The sequence below is a fragment of the Thunnus maccoyii genome, chromosome 22 (genome assembly GCF_910596095.1).
Source record: "Thunnus maccoyii chromosome 22, fThuMac1.1, whole genome shotgun sequence".
Classification (NCBI taxonomy): domain Eukaryota; kingdom Metazoa; phylum Chordata; class Actinopteri; order Scombriformes; family Scombridae; genus Thunnus; species Thunnus maccoyii.
Genome location: NC_056554.1, coordinates 12,020,945 through 12,037,017, shown reverse-complemented (window position 1 = coordinate 12,037,017; position 16,073 = coordinate 12,020,945). Strand labels below are relative to the sequence as shown.

The following is a 16,073-nucleotide window of genomic DNA, read 5'->3' as shown; positions in this document are numbered from 1 at the left end:
CTGCTTCTGTTTGTGTTGTGTAACTCGTAGTTACTTGTTTTGAGTTTGTAGGTCAGGTGGAATACAGTCTCTAACCAGGTTTATCACTCATGCCATTAACCAATCTTGCTTCAATAGGTAGGCTATATAACCAGAGCGCCTCTCCTTATTATTGCCACTCTATATTGTTCTTAAATGATCTAAGAGGATTTGTATCATCCATATTACCAATACCATGTTGTTAAGGCCAGTCATGTGCTTTGAAAGTGCAACCTCAAACATAGAGTTGACTGATCTTGTACTAAGTGTTGCATGTATGTAGATTACAGAGTGAATAGAATGACAGGACTGTACTGTACATGTGCAACTCGTTAAATGTATGTAACATAATGTAATGAGTTGCAAAAGCTCTGCTGGTGAGATGATGCCAACCTTTGTTCACAATACACCATACAACTAAGTACATTTAGCAATATGTCACTTTAATTTAACATTTTAAGATATATATATATATATTAAAAAGTTAAAAAAGACTCAGAAAAAATACTGAGGACATGACCTCAGTGTCCTCAATGTTAACTACAGGCCTGTGTACAGCTTTTATAGACTGATGTCTTTTTTCTTCTTCTAACATCATAAATCAGTTTTTCTGGGAAAAGTTGGCCCACCCACTTCTATATTGGCCCACCCAAAATACAATTTCGTCCTACGCCACTGGTCAGAATATTGTTATAATTACAGGCAACTGCAGCAGCAACACACTCAAATGATGCTGCGTGCATGCCCAAACAGAGGAAATTTTATAAGCACACAAACACATGCACACAAACAAAAGTTCATCGAATTTGTCTTTATTTGTAGGTATCTGTTTCTGAGGTTTCTGCCACCACCCCCATTACAATAATGGTGAAAGGAATTTTGTTTGTGTTGCTCACAGCGTTGGAAAATTACACGTAAATAAGTCAACAGCTTCATGTCTTTCCAGAAACTGGAAAACCACGAACTTAACTGTGAACACATTTCTGAGAAACTACTTGTTACTGCAGAAAATGATCTTAGGAAAGAGATGTAGCTGTTTTATTACTTTTTTTTCAAATCTCAGAGACAAACATCTCTAAACAACTTCATCCAAAATGATCTACATGTCGACTTATCACTAATAACACAAATCATAAAAACAAAGAATACAGAAGAAAGTCAGACATACAAGACACTTGAATTGACTTCAGACCAATTTTCATTATTTTCTGCCTTAGCTCCATGTTTTCTGGCTTGTCCTGAATACATAATATGCAACCATGAAAGCAACCAATGCCATTAAGGTAACATGTTAGTACAGCAAGCATTTTTTTTTTTTTGCTGCTGTCAGATGTTACAGTAGATACACTCTGTTGTAACTATGATAAATTACACAGTGAGTCATCATTTCGAAGTTGGGAAACAAGGAATATTCTTACCTGTGATATTAGATCTACCCACGCTTTCCCCTACCCAAAACAAAGACTTCTTGGAATCACTGAACCATAATAAGATAATATGTCTCAATACAACAATTGGAGCATAGTTCACATTGAGAAGACAACAATTTTATTTGGTATAACAATTTTGCAATTGCGATTTCGCAGTAGGAGGTTTCAGTTCCAGTGGCCAACGTTCACTTAATGCAAATTACTCTATACACTAAAACATATCTCCTCAGTAAGCATGTTAACATAGTAATAATAGTCATGTTCAACTGTATCTGTCCTGTAACTGTAATAAAAAAGGAAATCCTGCTCGTTTGCTACAGTACATACTGTCAGTGTTGAGCTAACCTTGCTGCTCTCTTTGTCCCTGACATGTTGCAGCTTTTCAAACAAACATTTCGGCTGTACCAGACCTTGTGTTTTTTGGCCCTTCTTGTCCATAAAATGAATACAGTCAGGTCAGTTAATTGATGTCCTGATGTGGGCTGTGACGGGGTGTTACTTATTTATGCGATGCAATCCGCTAAGTAAAGCGCTTGTGAAACATTGAAACAATTTTAGCTGTAAGACAACAAAAATAAATATGAACTGAGGTTACAGGGAAAAAGCTGTTGCACCACTATTGTACAATCTGTCTGCTATTGATGGCTCATGTACAATTTTTTTTTTTTTTTTTTTAAATGCAGCGTTTATGAATTGTTATTCATGCTGAAGGCGTCTGGTGACAGTGAACCATCACAATGGGAATTCAAAGAAGCGTAAAGTGCCACAGTCCTGAGAGGCTTGCGGTCAGTCAACGGTTGTCTCGGCATCTCACGGATGCGGACCACTCACGGTCGGAGTATGCGGTTCGCCTTAGGAAGTGTAACCGTGGGAGACTAGAATGTGTGTGTGTGTGTGTGTGTGTGTGAACAGCTGAAAGTGAGGTAGTGTTCAGGGTCTTTAGTCATGGCTGGTAATAAGCTTTCCTAATCACCTGGCATCCTGCCTGTCAAGTGCCATTTTGAAAACTTTATTTACAGCAGTGCCACTTCATACAAGTTCAAACAGGTAGCTATCCAGAGTTGACTTCTTTAAACATACTACTGTGTACCGTAAGGTTTGTACTCTACCATCCTTGGAGGTTTAGGCTAGACATTCATCTGAGTGTTGGTGAAGCTGAATTGTATTTGACATTCATGCTCCGGCACAGGGCCGGTCCCAAAGACAACCTAATAGTGAACATTAATGCCTAGTGAACTGGAGGGAAAGGTAATCCGGATTTTCCATCTGACAAGACATGGTGGGGGAGTGTAGTGTGTGTGTACCCCTATCATGCATGCTTGTGTGTGAGCCTGAGAGAGATGAATATGTGTGTGTGTGTATGTGTGTGTGTGTGTGTGTGTGTGTGTGTGTGTAGTCTGGCTGCCTGCCCTGAGGAGCTTTTTGGCCAATAGCCCGACAAAACCAATGGTTCCTGTGCAATGTTGGAATAACTCCCACTAGAGAGCTGAGGGCCAGCTGGGGCCCCTTCTAATAAGGAAGTGGGACTTTATTCCTTCACCCCCTACTGACACATAACAAACACACACACACATACACACACACACACACACACACACATACACAGACAAGCATACAGTGTAGCTAGACACTGTGGCCTCGTCCCTGTGCCGGGGTCTCAGGAGCTAGATACATGTCAGCAGCTGCATTCATCACCACCCAGCTCCACCAGATATTGCTGGTATGTGAGAAACACAGCCAGGGCCTAAAGGCTTTTCTCCGGATTAAAGGGGCTTTGGACGGGGCCCTTTTTCACGCTGCACAGGTAGAAGGATCTTAAAGGACCATGCAGGTGTGCTTATAAGTTTTAGCTCCTGAACTTCAAATCAATTATACTTTACATTTTTGCTGACAATTTTTGAGAGCACGATATATATAGCTTTAGATTTTTGATGTATTTTTTTCTACAGCTTGAGGGAACTATTGGTTTTCATTTATTTACATATGCTACAAAAGGTAGAAGATTCTTGAAACTTGCTTATGTTGTGTAATTGCTGACATTGAACATCAAGTTCAGCTTAATTTTTGTCAGTGTTACACTATTGTGTGGTAATGCAGTTTAAAGGTAAAATGAATTGAAACGTCCGACAATTAACGAGCTGAAACAATTATCTTAATTGTTTATTCCTCTGCTGATTACTTTCTTGATTGATTGGTTATTTGGTGAGTCCATGAATGCACATCGAAATTTCCCAGAGACCAGGGAGATATTGTCAAATTGCAAATACATGCAGTTTACTATCATAAAAGACTTAAAAACAACAAATATTCACATTCGAGAAGCAGGAACCTGTAAATTTTGGGCATTTTTGCTCAAAAACTGACTATTTGATAAGAGTTGCAAAAATTTAGCTACTAAAGAAAACATACAGTAACATGTGTTTGACATTCTACTTTAATTTCTTATTTCCTTACTTTTCTTCTTTGCAACAGACTGTAGTTGCCAATGTCAATATATCTTTAATAAGCTAAAACTGGCTGATATTATCAACCATACTGATGCTTCAGTTGGGCTCCAATTTTGACAAGAATTCATGTAGACTTGATGTTCACTGTGGTGGATTATTCAACTCATGCAGGATTCAAGAGTGTTAAAAGATTTTCATACCGTACAGGAATGAATGGAGTCCAATGATGCCTAGAGACATAGAAACAATAAACTTTCCAATACATAGGAGCGTAATTTAGAGAATGTCTAGTAGTGATTAATGTAAGTTAAGTACACTATAGGTCATTTATAGTAAATGGGCTGAAACATGATATGCTGTCAAATGCTGAGCTTAAATTTGTGAGCACAAGATCAATGCTCACTGATAACACAGGCAGGAACATTTTCCACATGAAGCCTTGTGAAAAAAACCCCAAAAAAACAAAAACAGTGCACACATTCATGAGAAAGCAAGTCACCTCCCACATTCTCAAACACTGCTTGTTTACCTATCTCACATTATGCGCTTGGGCCGAGTTATTGGATGTAACACATTAAGCCCGCAAATCACTAAACCTTTCTCTAATTCGCACAGACATGTTCAATGATCAACCCAATCTTTAACCTTGGTGTCTCAGCCAGAACAAATAGGGTGGTCTGGAAGTATGCATCGCATCAGCTTAGCCAAGCGGCTGTACAACGCATCGATTCCCTCATCCTTGATTGAACGCGCAACAGGGCATTAGCTAGGCCAGCCGTGCCCCTTCGAAACGCACCGTTCTCTGAACAGAGAACAGTTCCCAGTCTGTCTTTCTTTCTTTCTCTTAAGGTCATGTTTGGTTTACTAATTGTTTATTGTTCCAAAGAGTCCCCCCCCCCCCACCCCATATCCCCCGCACAAGAGTTACCACGGTCTCCAAGAGACGTCTATTTTTGGTGATACATCTGGGGGTGGGTGACGGGGTCGTAGGTTTGACCTTTAGCTTCGGTCTGCTGGTGGTGGAGGGATGTGGGGGGTGCAGTGTAGTGGAGAGGGATCATGGGAGATATGGTTATTGAGCAGAAGTTCAACATAAGTATTTAAGACTATTGTCATGTGACATCCTGTTTGTCGCAGCTGTGCTTTAAGCTTGAAGGATTTGGGAAATACTGGCAAAACTGTCTTTTTAAAGGGGCAATCCGTTGAGTTTATATATGTCATTTAACAGGCAGGACTACACTTACAGAGAAAACATATAATGTTTTGTGGCTCTGGTGGGAGCTTTAAATCTGTTACAAACTGGGTGCATTGAGCTTGAAAGACATTGGTGTTTACCAGACAGAGCGGATCTAATGAAATATTGTGTTGCATTTTGGGAATTGTAGGATCCAGTGAGCTTGAGCCACACCAGGGGCTAAAAATTCAGATATACCATTGGTTTTTTTCTCTTTTGAGTCCCCCAACTATAAGGAAGTGCAATACTAAATTGGTGGAGCTTTAAATTTACCATAAAGTTGAAACAACATGTCAATAAAAACAATCCACCATCACTTTGGATGCTGTTGCACCTTGTTCACTTCAGTAAAACTCTGTCTCCTTTGTGCCTTCAGGTTCCTGATGTGTGATGGTGGCCGTGGCCGGCTGTGACGGGCGTTGCTGATTGCCTCTCTTGTCCAATTAGAAACCAGGAGGACTGACCTGACTCCAGCTCACCTAGCAGCGTACCGTCGGTGAGTTTCTGACTCTCAGGTAGCCGACTTCAGGACCATTGATCCCAACAGGCGAGGACAAAAGGTGTAAATCTCACACCTCCACCAAAGCAGCCCGCCTTTCTCCCTTCTGGCTTAGTGTCTGATTTGAAAGTGTTTTTGTTGTGTTTTTCTTTTTCTGGATTGGGGGGGGGGGGGGGGGGGGGGTCAGTATCACACTGCCAAAGACATCTGCTGGAATGAACATAACTGCACCAAGCCATATTGACAGCATGTCAGCTTTCATCTGTGTATGTTTCAACTTTCTACTCAACAGAAAGTGTTTTGAAAACAAAACCCAGAATCGCAGTATTAAGATATTTGTGCTATAAAAGTGTGTGTGGTCTTGGCATCTCGTAGGCAAGTGCGAGAAATTGAAGCGAAAACAAGAAACATGTTTTGCGTGTATTTAGGGTTTGTGGTGTGTGTGTCTACACTAAAGTATCTACCTGTGTGTGTGTGTGTGAATTTACGGGCGTGCGAATGTGTTTTGCGTCGTGCAACAATTCCACATGCTCCCCTGTGTTTTCTAGTGTACGAGGTTCGTGTGCTGCAACCATGGCAACCTCACCCCTTTTTTTCTTGTCTCCCTCTATCTCTCTCTCTTGTCTTTCTCTCAGGCAGCAGCAGCCTCATGGGCCTCAGGACATACTAGACCCCAGCCTCCATCACACATCGAGCCACCCCCCAACCCCTTCCCCGAAATCCCTCCATCTCTTTTTTATACTGTTACATACTCAAGATTTACCGGCAGCGCTTTAGCGACACCTCCTCTGACACCTACATGAAAGGTACCGCATGACAAAGGCGCACGCACACCCTTTGTTTACCAGTCGACTGCATCGCCTCTCTAACGTTAGCCGGTCTCTCGCTTTTGCATTCTGTATAAGCGAGTATAAAGACAGCCCACCAAAGGAGTGCAAACACATTTATGCAGCCCACTTTTGCAAGGCCAGACATACAGAAGTGTGGCTAAAGCGCTACCGGATAATGTTATTATATGACTATAATTATTACTATTCTGTATATCATTCATATTAATGTTATTATGATGATTAAATACATGTTGAAGCATGACTTTGCAAAAAAAAGGAAAAAAAAACGATGCTGTACATTTTTAGATATTTTAAAGAAATACAAAAAGGTATTTTTGTAATCAAGACAATGTTTGAAATGGTTTTGTTTGATTGGTTCATGTTGTGCTAAAGTGTGTGAGGAACTTTCCTACTTTTTTTTTTTTTTTTTGCCCTTCCTGTTTCGTGCCATTACTAAATGGTAAGCCACCTCGCTACACCAAAGCAGTCCTGTTGGTTTGCTCTTATCTTGTCTACATATTATGTGGATTTTGTTCCGCTAATGTGCGTCTTGTGGCGTCTTTACCTGATGAAGATATTAGTCCTTTTTTTTGTCTGACGTGCTTTGGTTCAACTGAGCAGTCGATGTTAACACGGAGAGACAAAAACAAGTTTGAGGTAAATCAGATGTGTTAAAAAAAAAAAAAAAAAAAAAAAAACGAGCTCACTGAGGCATTGACAGGAGTAAGCCATTGCTGCTGAAGGTAGAGTGACCCCAGAGACTGCAATACATGGCAAACTGAGCCCTGCTATAATTAGGAATTTGCTCCTTCATTGTGTAGCAGGAGGACAGCAGCACAGTATAGAGAAACAAAAGACCAAAGGCATTTTTTTTATTACACTGGAGAGCTATCTAGGCTAGTGGAATTATTTCATTTTTGACTGCTTTGTAGTCCTCAATCTGATTTCTTATGAAGTATGACATTATTTTTGCTGCATGTCTCATTTGGTGTCACTCCAAAGAGCCACTCTACATCTGAAAGGATATTCACTTTAAGCAATTTGTCTCTTTTGTCTATTTTTAGGGAGCCAACGTGATTCAAAATGCTTTTGTAAATTTTGAATTTACATAGTAGTGATCGGAGTGGAGAAAAATAAATCTTTTTGTAATCTTATGTTTTCTGGGCCTGCAATAACGTCTTTGCTGTATGACATATCATCCTGTGATCGTCATTCTGTGACATTTTGACGCCAAAATTCTCATTCATGTCGCGTTCTTACTCAAACAAACAGTGATTCTTGTACTTTTCTGATAAGGCTAAGTCGCATTTCACAGTGATGTGACAATCAAAAAGTGAAATATGAAAACAACAATCTTCCCTATTGTATTTAGCCCAGGTGTGTACAATCATATTGGACTGGTTGAATCATATAGTCAATGTTTGTAATGAATAATAATAATATGCACATCATATCGACTGATTTTCTGAGATCTTTTTTTTTTTTTTTTTTTTTGCTTTTACAGACATTTTTTAAAGCCAAGTGTGGCACCAAATTTATTAGAACAAGTATTTATAAGGTGTGTGTGTGTGCGTGTGTTTTTATGGGTATTATGTTTTTAAAGTTCATAGAAGATGCCCATCATATAATTCAATGTAAGTATTATTGTAAGTTTAATTGTATATTCATTTGGTAATTTTCTAGAGATTCTTTTTGTGTTTGTATCTGACTGATCGGAACATACTGTATGTAATATATGAATACTGTTTTACCTACATAATTCACTGTGAAATCCAGAAAAAAAAAAAAAAACATGCCCTTTGAACGAATGGATCTTTTTGTATTTCGCCAGCAGTACGGTACAGAAGTTCCTGGAAATTCATATGATGATCCCTCCTTTTGTCAATGAAAAATATTCCTTTCTTGTTTCTGTATACCGTGTGCGTACCCGTGTGTTCTGTGCATGTTCACGGCATGTGTGTGTGTTCTTCTTTTCTTTTTTCTTAATGCATACAGTACTGTTGATATTTATGTATTTTAGCCGCTGTAAGGAGAAACTGTATTTCAGTGAATTGCAGAGGTTTGTTTGTTTGAAACAAAAAAAAAAAAGGTGATCAAAATGAGGAGTTTTTATGAAAATGTTAAATGAAGACATTTCAGGCCGTCTGCCATTAAAGACTGTGACGTCATCCCTGCTGTCATTATTATATTTTTAGCTTCTTTCTGAATGTTATTGTGGTTGCGTTTAATGATGCATGCTTTTTTTTTTTTTTTTTTCAAATCAAGCACCAATCGAGTGTGATGTTTTACTAGCTTTCGTCATGTTGGGGTGTCCCACACTGAAGAGAATTAAGACCCACAAAGACATCCACCTACGTAAAACACAATTTCCTCTTCCCCTCTCACACTTGTCATTGGATAACACCTCCCCCACAATCCCAGGAGGCCATGAAAAACATGATGTGGGATCCTATAAAGTGGTTTGTGTGCCAAGGGAGCTGGAGACCTCTTTTTGCCCTCTTTAAGAATAGCCCACCTAACCCAGGGGCTGGCTACTCCTGAGACAGAGGCCACATCCAATTTAGTTTCTCTCTTCGCTGTTTCCACTCTCTCCTGTCTGCTCAGTCACACCAGGTGGCACACACCAGCTTCTCACATGACACACACTGGTCCATGCCTCCATGCCTGCATGCCTGGAGGGGGGGGGGGGGGGGGGTTCACACCGGGTGTCAGAGTGGAGCAAAGTGGGGGGATAAAAATGTTTGTGTATGCATGCGGGAGTTCGGGCAGGGGGGACAAATTCATCCAGGTGCATGCATGCATACGCCCAACTGGCAACACTTACTAATGGTGTTACTCCGTTTGACAAATCCATTAAAGAGGTGTTTCTCTGTCTCCTCTCACTCATCCTCTTCCAGCTGCCATACACGTCCTTAAAAAATCTTGTACCTCTACCCTTTGGATTTATCTGTCTCTCGGACATCAGAGCTTGTATTTCCTTGTATTTTCATTTTGCCATTAACTATGTCGCTCAGCTCACTCGCAGTAAAACATTAACCACTGCTTTCTATAATAGGCAACCATGGTATCATACACTGCTGTTACAGACAATTCCTGAAGAGACTGTGGACTCAGTGTGTTCATAGTGCACTTAAGCCCCCTTAAAATGAAGCCATGCCTGTTTGTGAGCCACCAGATTTAATATGTTTATGACTGATTTCCCTCTTTAAATCATTTCATTTGATCATTTAAGAGGCCCGAGTGTGGTGAAACTCTCCTAACTAAAATAGAAAAAAATAAATCTGTATAGAGGAAATACATGTGATTGCAACATTTGGGTCTGGCTGGGAATTAACCAGAGACTTTGTGTCTCTCCCCACATTTCCTGTCACTCTACACTGTCTCCTATTTTAGTTAAGCTTATAAAAACCCCCCCGAAATACTTTGACATTTTTGAAAATGCACTTATTCGCTTTCTTCCTGGTAGTTACGTAAATGGGAAGATAGATGTCTCTATGGTTAATATGAAGCCAGATCCAGAAGAAAAGCTTTGCATAAAAACATGGAAATAGGAGTGGTATCAATCTTCTCATCTAACGCTCAGCAAGAGAAAGCAAATGAGCATATTTCCCCAAAATGTTAGAAAAAATGATGACCTCCTATCCCATGAATTGAATTGTGGCCAGATCTTTCTGGCTGGTGTTTCAAACCATCCGGTTGGGACTTCCCAGTGTATTTATAAAGACTTTATCTTGTTAAATGGCATTTTACTTGCAGGCTCTGGCTGATTTGCACACCCATACATCTACATATTATCTAATATTATTTAAAAAATCGCTGTAATACTAGCATTTTTGATCTTGCAAAAGGACAAACTTTAGTAAACAATCCTCTTTTTTTTCTCTAAAACCTGACATACTGTATACCATCATCATCATCATAACTTTCATCATACTAACACTTACAATTTCACAAGGCTGGCAGAGGTTATGTTAGAGCATGTACTGTACACAGCGTGAATTTAAAATAGCTCCAATCTCTCAAGGCATTTTAAAATGGTTCAGATACAGTAGCCTATTCAGCACTGACTAGTGATTGTGACTCATCATTCAGCAGCCTCTGTCATATGTCTCTGCAAAGGCCTGAACAGTCATTGTCTAAACAGTGATTGGACAAAAGTGGGTTGTGTCTTCTTGGAAAGATTACCCAACCCCAAAGCCCTGACACTCCCCGACGCGCTGTTGGTCTCTTTTGTGATCGTTACTCTTTTAGATAAGCTGACGACTTCAGAGTGAGTCAGTGAATTTGATTTCACAGCAGGTGTGTGTGTGTGTGTGTGGGAGGAGGAGGGGGAGGAAGGGGGAGGTTTCTTCCTGCGCTGTCCTCTCTGGGCCCCCCCCCCCCCCCTCTGTCCTCACTCTCAGTCTTTCCTCTGTCCACCTCTCACTATTTTCCTCCGCTCCTCTCTCATCCATAGCCTGCACCTCCCTCGGGTGGGCCCCTGCGCCTTCGGTCTCACAGCAATGAAAACACTGAGGTCTCCCACTACTTTCCTGTTTCTCACTGTTTTCACGCTGCTGCAGTCTACTCTTTGATTCCAAAAAGATTCAGGGAGATTTATTTGCTTAATAATTTGAGTTGAAATCCAATAATTGTGTAGGCGTGTGTGTCTGTCTGTGCAAACAGGGTGTGTGTCATATGATAACTTGACAGAGAGATGACATCATATGATAGTCCAGGCTATTTCTCTTAAAAGATCAAGAGCTCCACAGCACTACCCGATGGCTATAAAACTATATTACAGCATTCACGCACAGTACAATGAACAGTTCCTATAATCATTGGTGGAAGAATTATTCAGATCCTTCACTTATTAAGTAAAAGTGACAATACCACACTGTAAAAATACTCCAGTACAAGTGTTCACAAGTGCGCTTAAGTAAAAACAGTTTAATTAACTAAATTGACCTATGAATGCTATGTTATCATATAGATATTATTACTGCTGCATTAACATATAATATTAATGAATTAATGACGCATTTTAATGATTTTATTGCATTTTAATGTAATGAGGTCAGTGGTGTTGACTCATTTATGTTCTGTTGGGTAGTTCAATCTAGATGAATACATTATATTTTACATTTTGTGTGCATGAGTGTTGTAGAGTAGAATTATAATGTAGCATAAATAAAAATACCCATGTACAAGTATCTCAAATTTGTACTTCAAGCATGGTATTTAAATGTAGTACTTAAGTAAGTCTACTGCATGTATTTACTTTTCACAATTACTCATAGTAATGAAATGTTCTTCTGCAAAATATATATTTTTAAACCTCATTAAGAGAAATAAGAAGTTTTTTTGACAGGATGTTTGGCAAATTCTGGCATATTGTACAATTACCTTTTTAAGCAATATCCATTTGTTGTACAATATATTCATTATGCTCAAGTAGTAGTAGTTTAAGCCAAACATACACAAAATTAGGGACTTTTTTCATAAGGTACAATAATAAGGTGAATGCAGGTAGAGGATGTGGATGGTGCAAAACCTGCATGTCAAAGCACATTAAGAAAAACGCAAGATTGGAAACAACTCCCATCCTATTAGGGATTTTAGTTACTTTAAAATAAAAAACATACCACAATCAGCCCATTTTCCTTACACCAGAATCAGTAGGCTGGCAGTCCTCTAGCCTCACTGTATCTGAGGGTTCTCTGAGGACTTTGCTCCCCATGGTGGGTTCAGGGGCAAACTGGTGTTCAAAGCAGCCCTGGCTCTGCCAGATTAGCCTAGTGCGCGGTGGGTTTATACCCCCATGAAAGAGGGTGCCACTCAGGGCTCAGAGGGGGGCTGCGATCAATTGATGGTAGACTCAGGCAGTCCAGGTTTTGATGTGAGATGTCGAGGGAGGATAGCACCCTTACTTTTATTAGTTATTAATCATACTTGGATGAAATGTTCTTCTTGTCTGTTTTATATTCCGAAGCACACCATGACTTATGGTGCAAATATCATTTAATGCACCACTTTTGTGTGGCTTTTGTGAATCCAGCAAACAGTACATTAAAATGATTCATTTATCATTTTCACTGGAATCATATCTTGATGTTATTGCTTTATAAAATTAAGTTGCCCAGATTAATTTTAAGTAAAATTTAGTTAGAAACAAAAAAAATTAGTTTGTTTTTACATGTTTGAAGAGGTTTATCTGTCTGTGACTTTTGAATACATTTCCTTCATATCGATAGCCTATATCTAAAAATAGGATATGAGAGAAATATTTCTATTAATATCCATATATAAACCTGATTTCAACCATATCGCACAGCTCTAATTCACACTATGAAAGATATTTGTCCTCATCCCGGGTGAACTCTCCATATCTAAATGATAATCAGCTTTGTGCCGGTCATCTGTTATTTATAGAATTAAAATATGCACTCTAAAGCTGTTTTATTGTATATGTTAGAGGAGCAGATGATGCTGGTTCAAACTACAAACAAGTGAGGAATAAGCACTCAGTTTGTTATCACTGCAAACAGTGATATCCCAGGATTCAAACATGCAGCAAAGTTGCTCAGTCAAACTTCTTTGTAGGAATCAAATAAGATTTTAAAGCCATTTAAATCATATTTTCATTGGCCAGACGAGTCTACCACTAAATGAAGTGTCAGACAGGGCTAGTACAGCTGTAAATCAAAAATACACAAAGGTCACCCTCTTGTGGTCAGAGAAGCTCATTACACACACACTCCTACCATTTCTATCCACAACTGAAAAGCAAACATTTCTGCCAATGAATGAACATCATTATCCACCATATTTTTACAAGCCTGTCATGTGAGAAACCCTTATCATCACTGTGTTTGTCTGTTCAGGATAGTTGCTGCTGAGGGTAGCACATGACTGCACAAGACCCTGCTGCCACCACGTGATCAGACTGGAGTCATGCTATGCAAGAGAGTCTTAAAGGCAGAGTCTGAAATGCTTTGCTAATGTGACATTTCCTCAGAAACCCGACAGCGATTATGAACTTATGATGCTCGTAAAATGTAATCACCAGGACATGAACAAAGCCGGCCATGACTCGCAGCTTTGTAGACATTTGATGCACCAATTAGACTTTTTTTCCTGTCATGAATTTACACCCACATTCAATTAAATCCACAATTTCATCCCTCTTGTACTCAAAATGTGTTAGAAGAACCACAGAATCAAATGACACATGACATTTTATTTATTATCACAAACTAAATCAGAACCTTTTAGTGCAAAATGAATGATTTCCCAGCTGCATAAAGACACATCACGACACCTAATGAACTGAATGTAATGGTTTGATCCTCCACTATGTGATGCTGTAAGCTGCTTCCCTTACAATGATGAAGACTAGTGTGAACAGGATGGTCAACTCAAGTGTAAGAAGTCTGTTCATCTCCACTGTTGGAGACATTTAAAGGGTAAGTTCACCCAAAGTTCACAAGAAAACACAGTGTCTAGCTTATCTCTAGTGCTGTCTATCCATTTAGATATTGATTTTTTCCAGATTTTGAGATTTCTGCCTCTGCTGAAATACATTGGCATTGCTCACAGCAAGATCTCAATATCTCAAAATCTGAGCAACTAAACCAAACCTATCTGCATTGCTAGACACCACTAGAGGTCAGTGAGAAAATATATTTTGTGTAATTTAGGTGAACCAACCCTTTAATCAGTCATTGGCCATTTATAAGATGCCCTTTTTAAAGATGGTGATGACATTTTCACCTGTTTTCCCTGCTGCATGTAATTAGTTGTTAAGTATTTAAAGGGGTTAGTTGGCTTTTTTTTTGTTTGCCATATTGTCTCTTAAGCTCATGGAAGTTGCTTGTCCCTGCTGTCAAATATGAAGTAGAATATCAGGAAACTTGGCCGTGTCTTTCAGTTAGAAAACAAACACATAAATCTTTATTGTGTCATCTATATAAAAATAAAATATGAACTGCGGACTCAAGGTCACTGCTTCTTGAAAATTCTCTTAGCATCCACTCCCTCGTAGTTGTAACTCTGCAGGGAAGCAAGACATAGAGAGAGAGAGAGAGAGAGAGAGAGGTGTTACTGTATGGAGACATATATTGCAGCCAAAGTGATTAACATATTTCATAGGAATTGGATCATGATCGATGAGACGCATCTGGACCTACTGACCTGCACGAGTTCTCCTCCCACCAGAGTTCTGGTGGTGGTCAGGACCTTGTTGTTGTCTTTCCTGGTAAATTTGCCTTTCAGCATGTCACCCTCCATCTCCCACGCACCCTGATGAAGAGCATATACAGTTGGTGATAAAAGCTTTTTAATACTCTTCTTATTGCTGTGTTACATTAAGTTTCACAGGGAATGCTTGTTGGTTTTTTGAGGAATAAAAACCCATTGCAGCTTCTACATCTTAACTCTAGCAGTAATTATTCACTGGCACTTTTCCATCACTTCCAGCTTTAGCTTTAGCTGGCATGGTTTGCAACCAGAAATGCAAAACCATTTCTGGCTGCACTGAAATTATGAAACAGCACCTGTTCATTTCATAGTGTCTGAACGTCTTTATGAGACACTCACTGAGACTTCAGTGCCATCGGCCAAGCTGTAGTCGAACAAGACGCCCAGGGTGAAGTCAATTTCTTTGGTGCGGAAGGTGCTGGACTCTTTGATGTGAAACTTGTCCCCTGTCTGCTCGATGATGACCTTCAGGTTGTCGTGCTCTGCCAGCTTGCGCTTCATGATGTTAATACCTTGTAGAACAGAGAATAATAGAAATATGAAGCTGGATTGTTGCCATTATGGGACACAATGAAGGTAATTTAATGAGAGTAAATTTGGAAGTAACAATTTATCGTCATTCAAAGAAAAACCAAAGGACTCTGCTTGTAGTAGAAATTGTCACCAGTCTCCTTTAAAGCAGCACACTGTGTCCAAGTCCGGAAAAAGCCTTTGTTCATTGACAAGCTCTTAATTTAGCAGCAGCTATTATAATAGGTGCTGCCATAAATCTTCAAACTTATCAACACCTCACTGCACTCTGTTAAACCCACACAGCAATGTCAAACGATGTGGAAACACATGACACAGTTACATATATTGCACTCATAAAGTAGATCATAAGGCCAGAAAAAGCAGGTAAATATGACATGTGTAATGAAATATGATATGAGTGACAGGCTCTCACACACTCACCCATTTGCTCCATGAACTTGTCATAATTCTCGCTGCGATCGACCTTCCAGGATCCGTTGAATGCCATGGCTGCAGGCTCGTTGGGTTGAAGGCAGTAGCAGAGCGTGGGATTGTGAATGACCATTGGCCTCCATTTATATACACCCCTCCAATCGTCCTATCACCCCCCCCCCACCTCCCCCTACACACACACACACACACCTCCCTGACCTGGCATGGAAGATGCTCTTCTTTATCTCACTGATTATCTGTCTGCTGATGTGGCCATTTAAAGACTGTGTCAAATGTAGGGCGACTGCTGCACGACCTCGAGCACACACGGATAAATGAGCGGAGGTCAACTCCCCTCAGTGAGTCTGGCACAGTTAAACACTGTGGCACTGTTCTGCAGGAGAGAAAAAAAAAGAAGAGTGGGCTGTTTGT

The 16,073-nt window shown here is 39.8% G+C and overlaps 2 protein-coding genes across 6 annotated transcripts in view; one reads left to right on the top strand and one right to left on the bottom strand.

Annotated features, from left to right (window-relative positions):
- The window catches only part of LOC121889097 (RNA-binding protein with multiple splicing-like), a 44,914-nt gene extending 36,288 nt beyond the window's left edge, over positions 1-8,626 (top strand). For 4 of the 5 annotated variants that reach the window (XM_042400780.1, XM_042400779.1, XM_042400777.1 and 1 more), the window contains 2 exons: positions 5,506-5,625; positions 6,264-8,626. In XM_042400780.1, the coding sequence (XP_042256714.1) occupies positions 5,506-5,542 (37 nt within the window). In that variant the 3' untranslated portion in view covers positions 5,543-5,625; positions 6,264-8,626. The remainder of the gene's footprint in view (positions 1-5,505; positions 5,626-6,263) is intronic. The other variant, XM_042400778.1, reaches the window with a different exon arrangement.
- Positions 8,627-13,662: 5,036 nt separating this feature from the next.
- LOC121889275 (fatty acid-binding protein, intestinal-like) lies at positions 13,663-15,781 on the bottom strand. Its single transcript, XM_042401105.1, has 4 exons — positions 15,651-15,781; positions 15,036-15,208; positions 14,631-14,738; positions 13,663-14,489 (listed from the first exon to the last, which is right to left on the bottom strand). Exons 1-4 carry the CDS (start codon positions 15,772-15,774, stop codon positions 14,439-14,441), a joined length of 456 nt encoding a protein of 151 aa, XP_042257039.1. The 5' UTR covers positions 15,775-15,781; the 3' UTR covers positions 13,663-14,438.
- Positions 15,782-16,073: the final 292 nt, after the last annotated feature.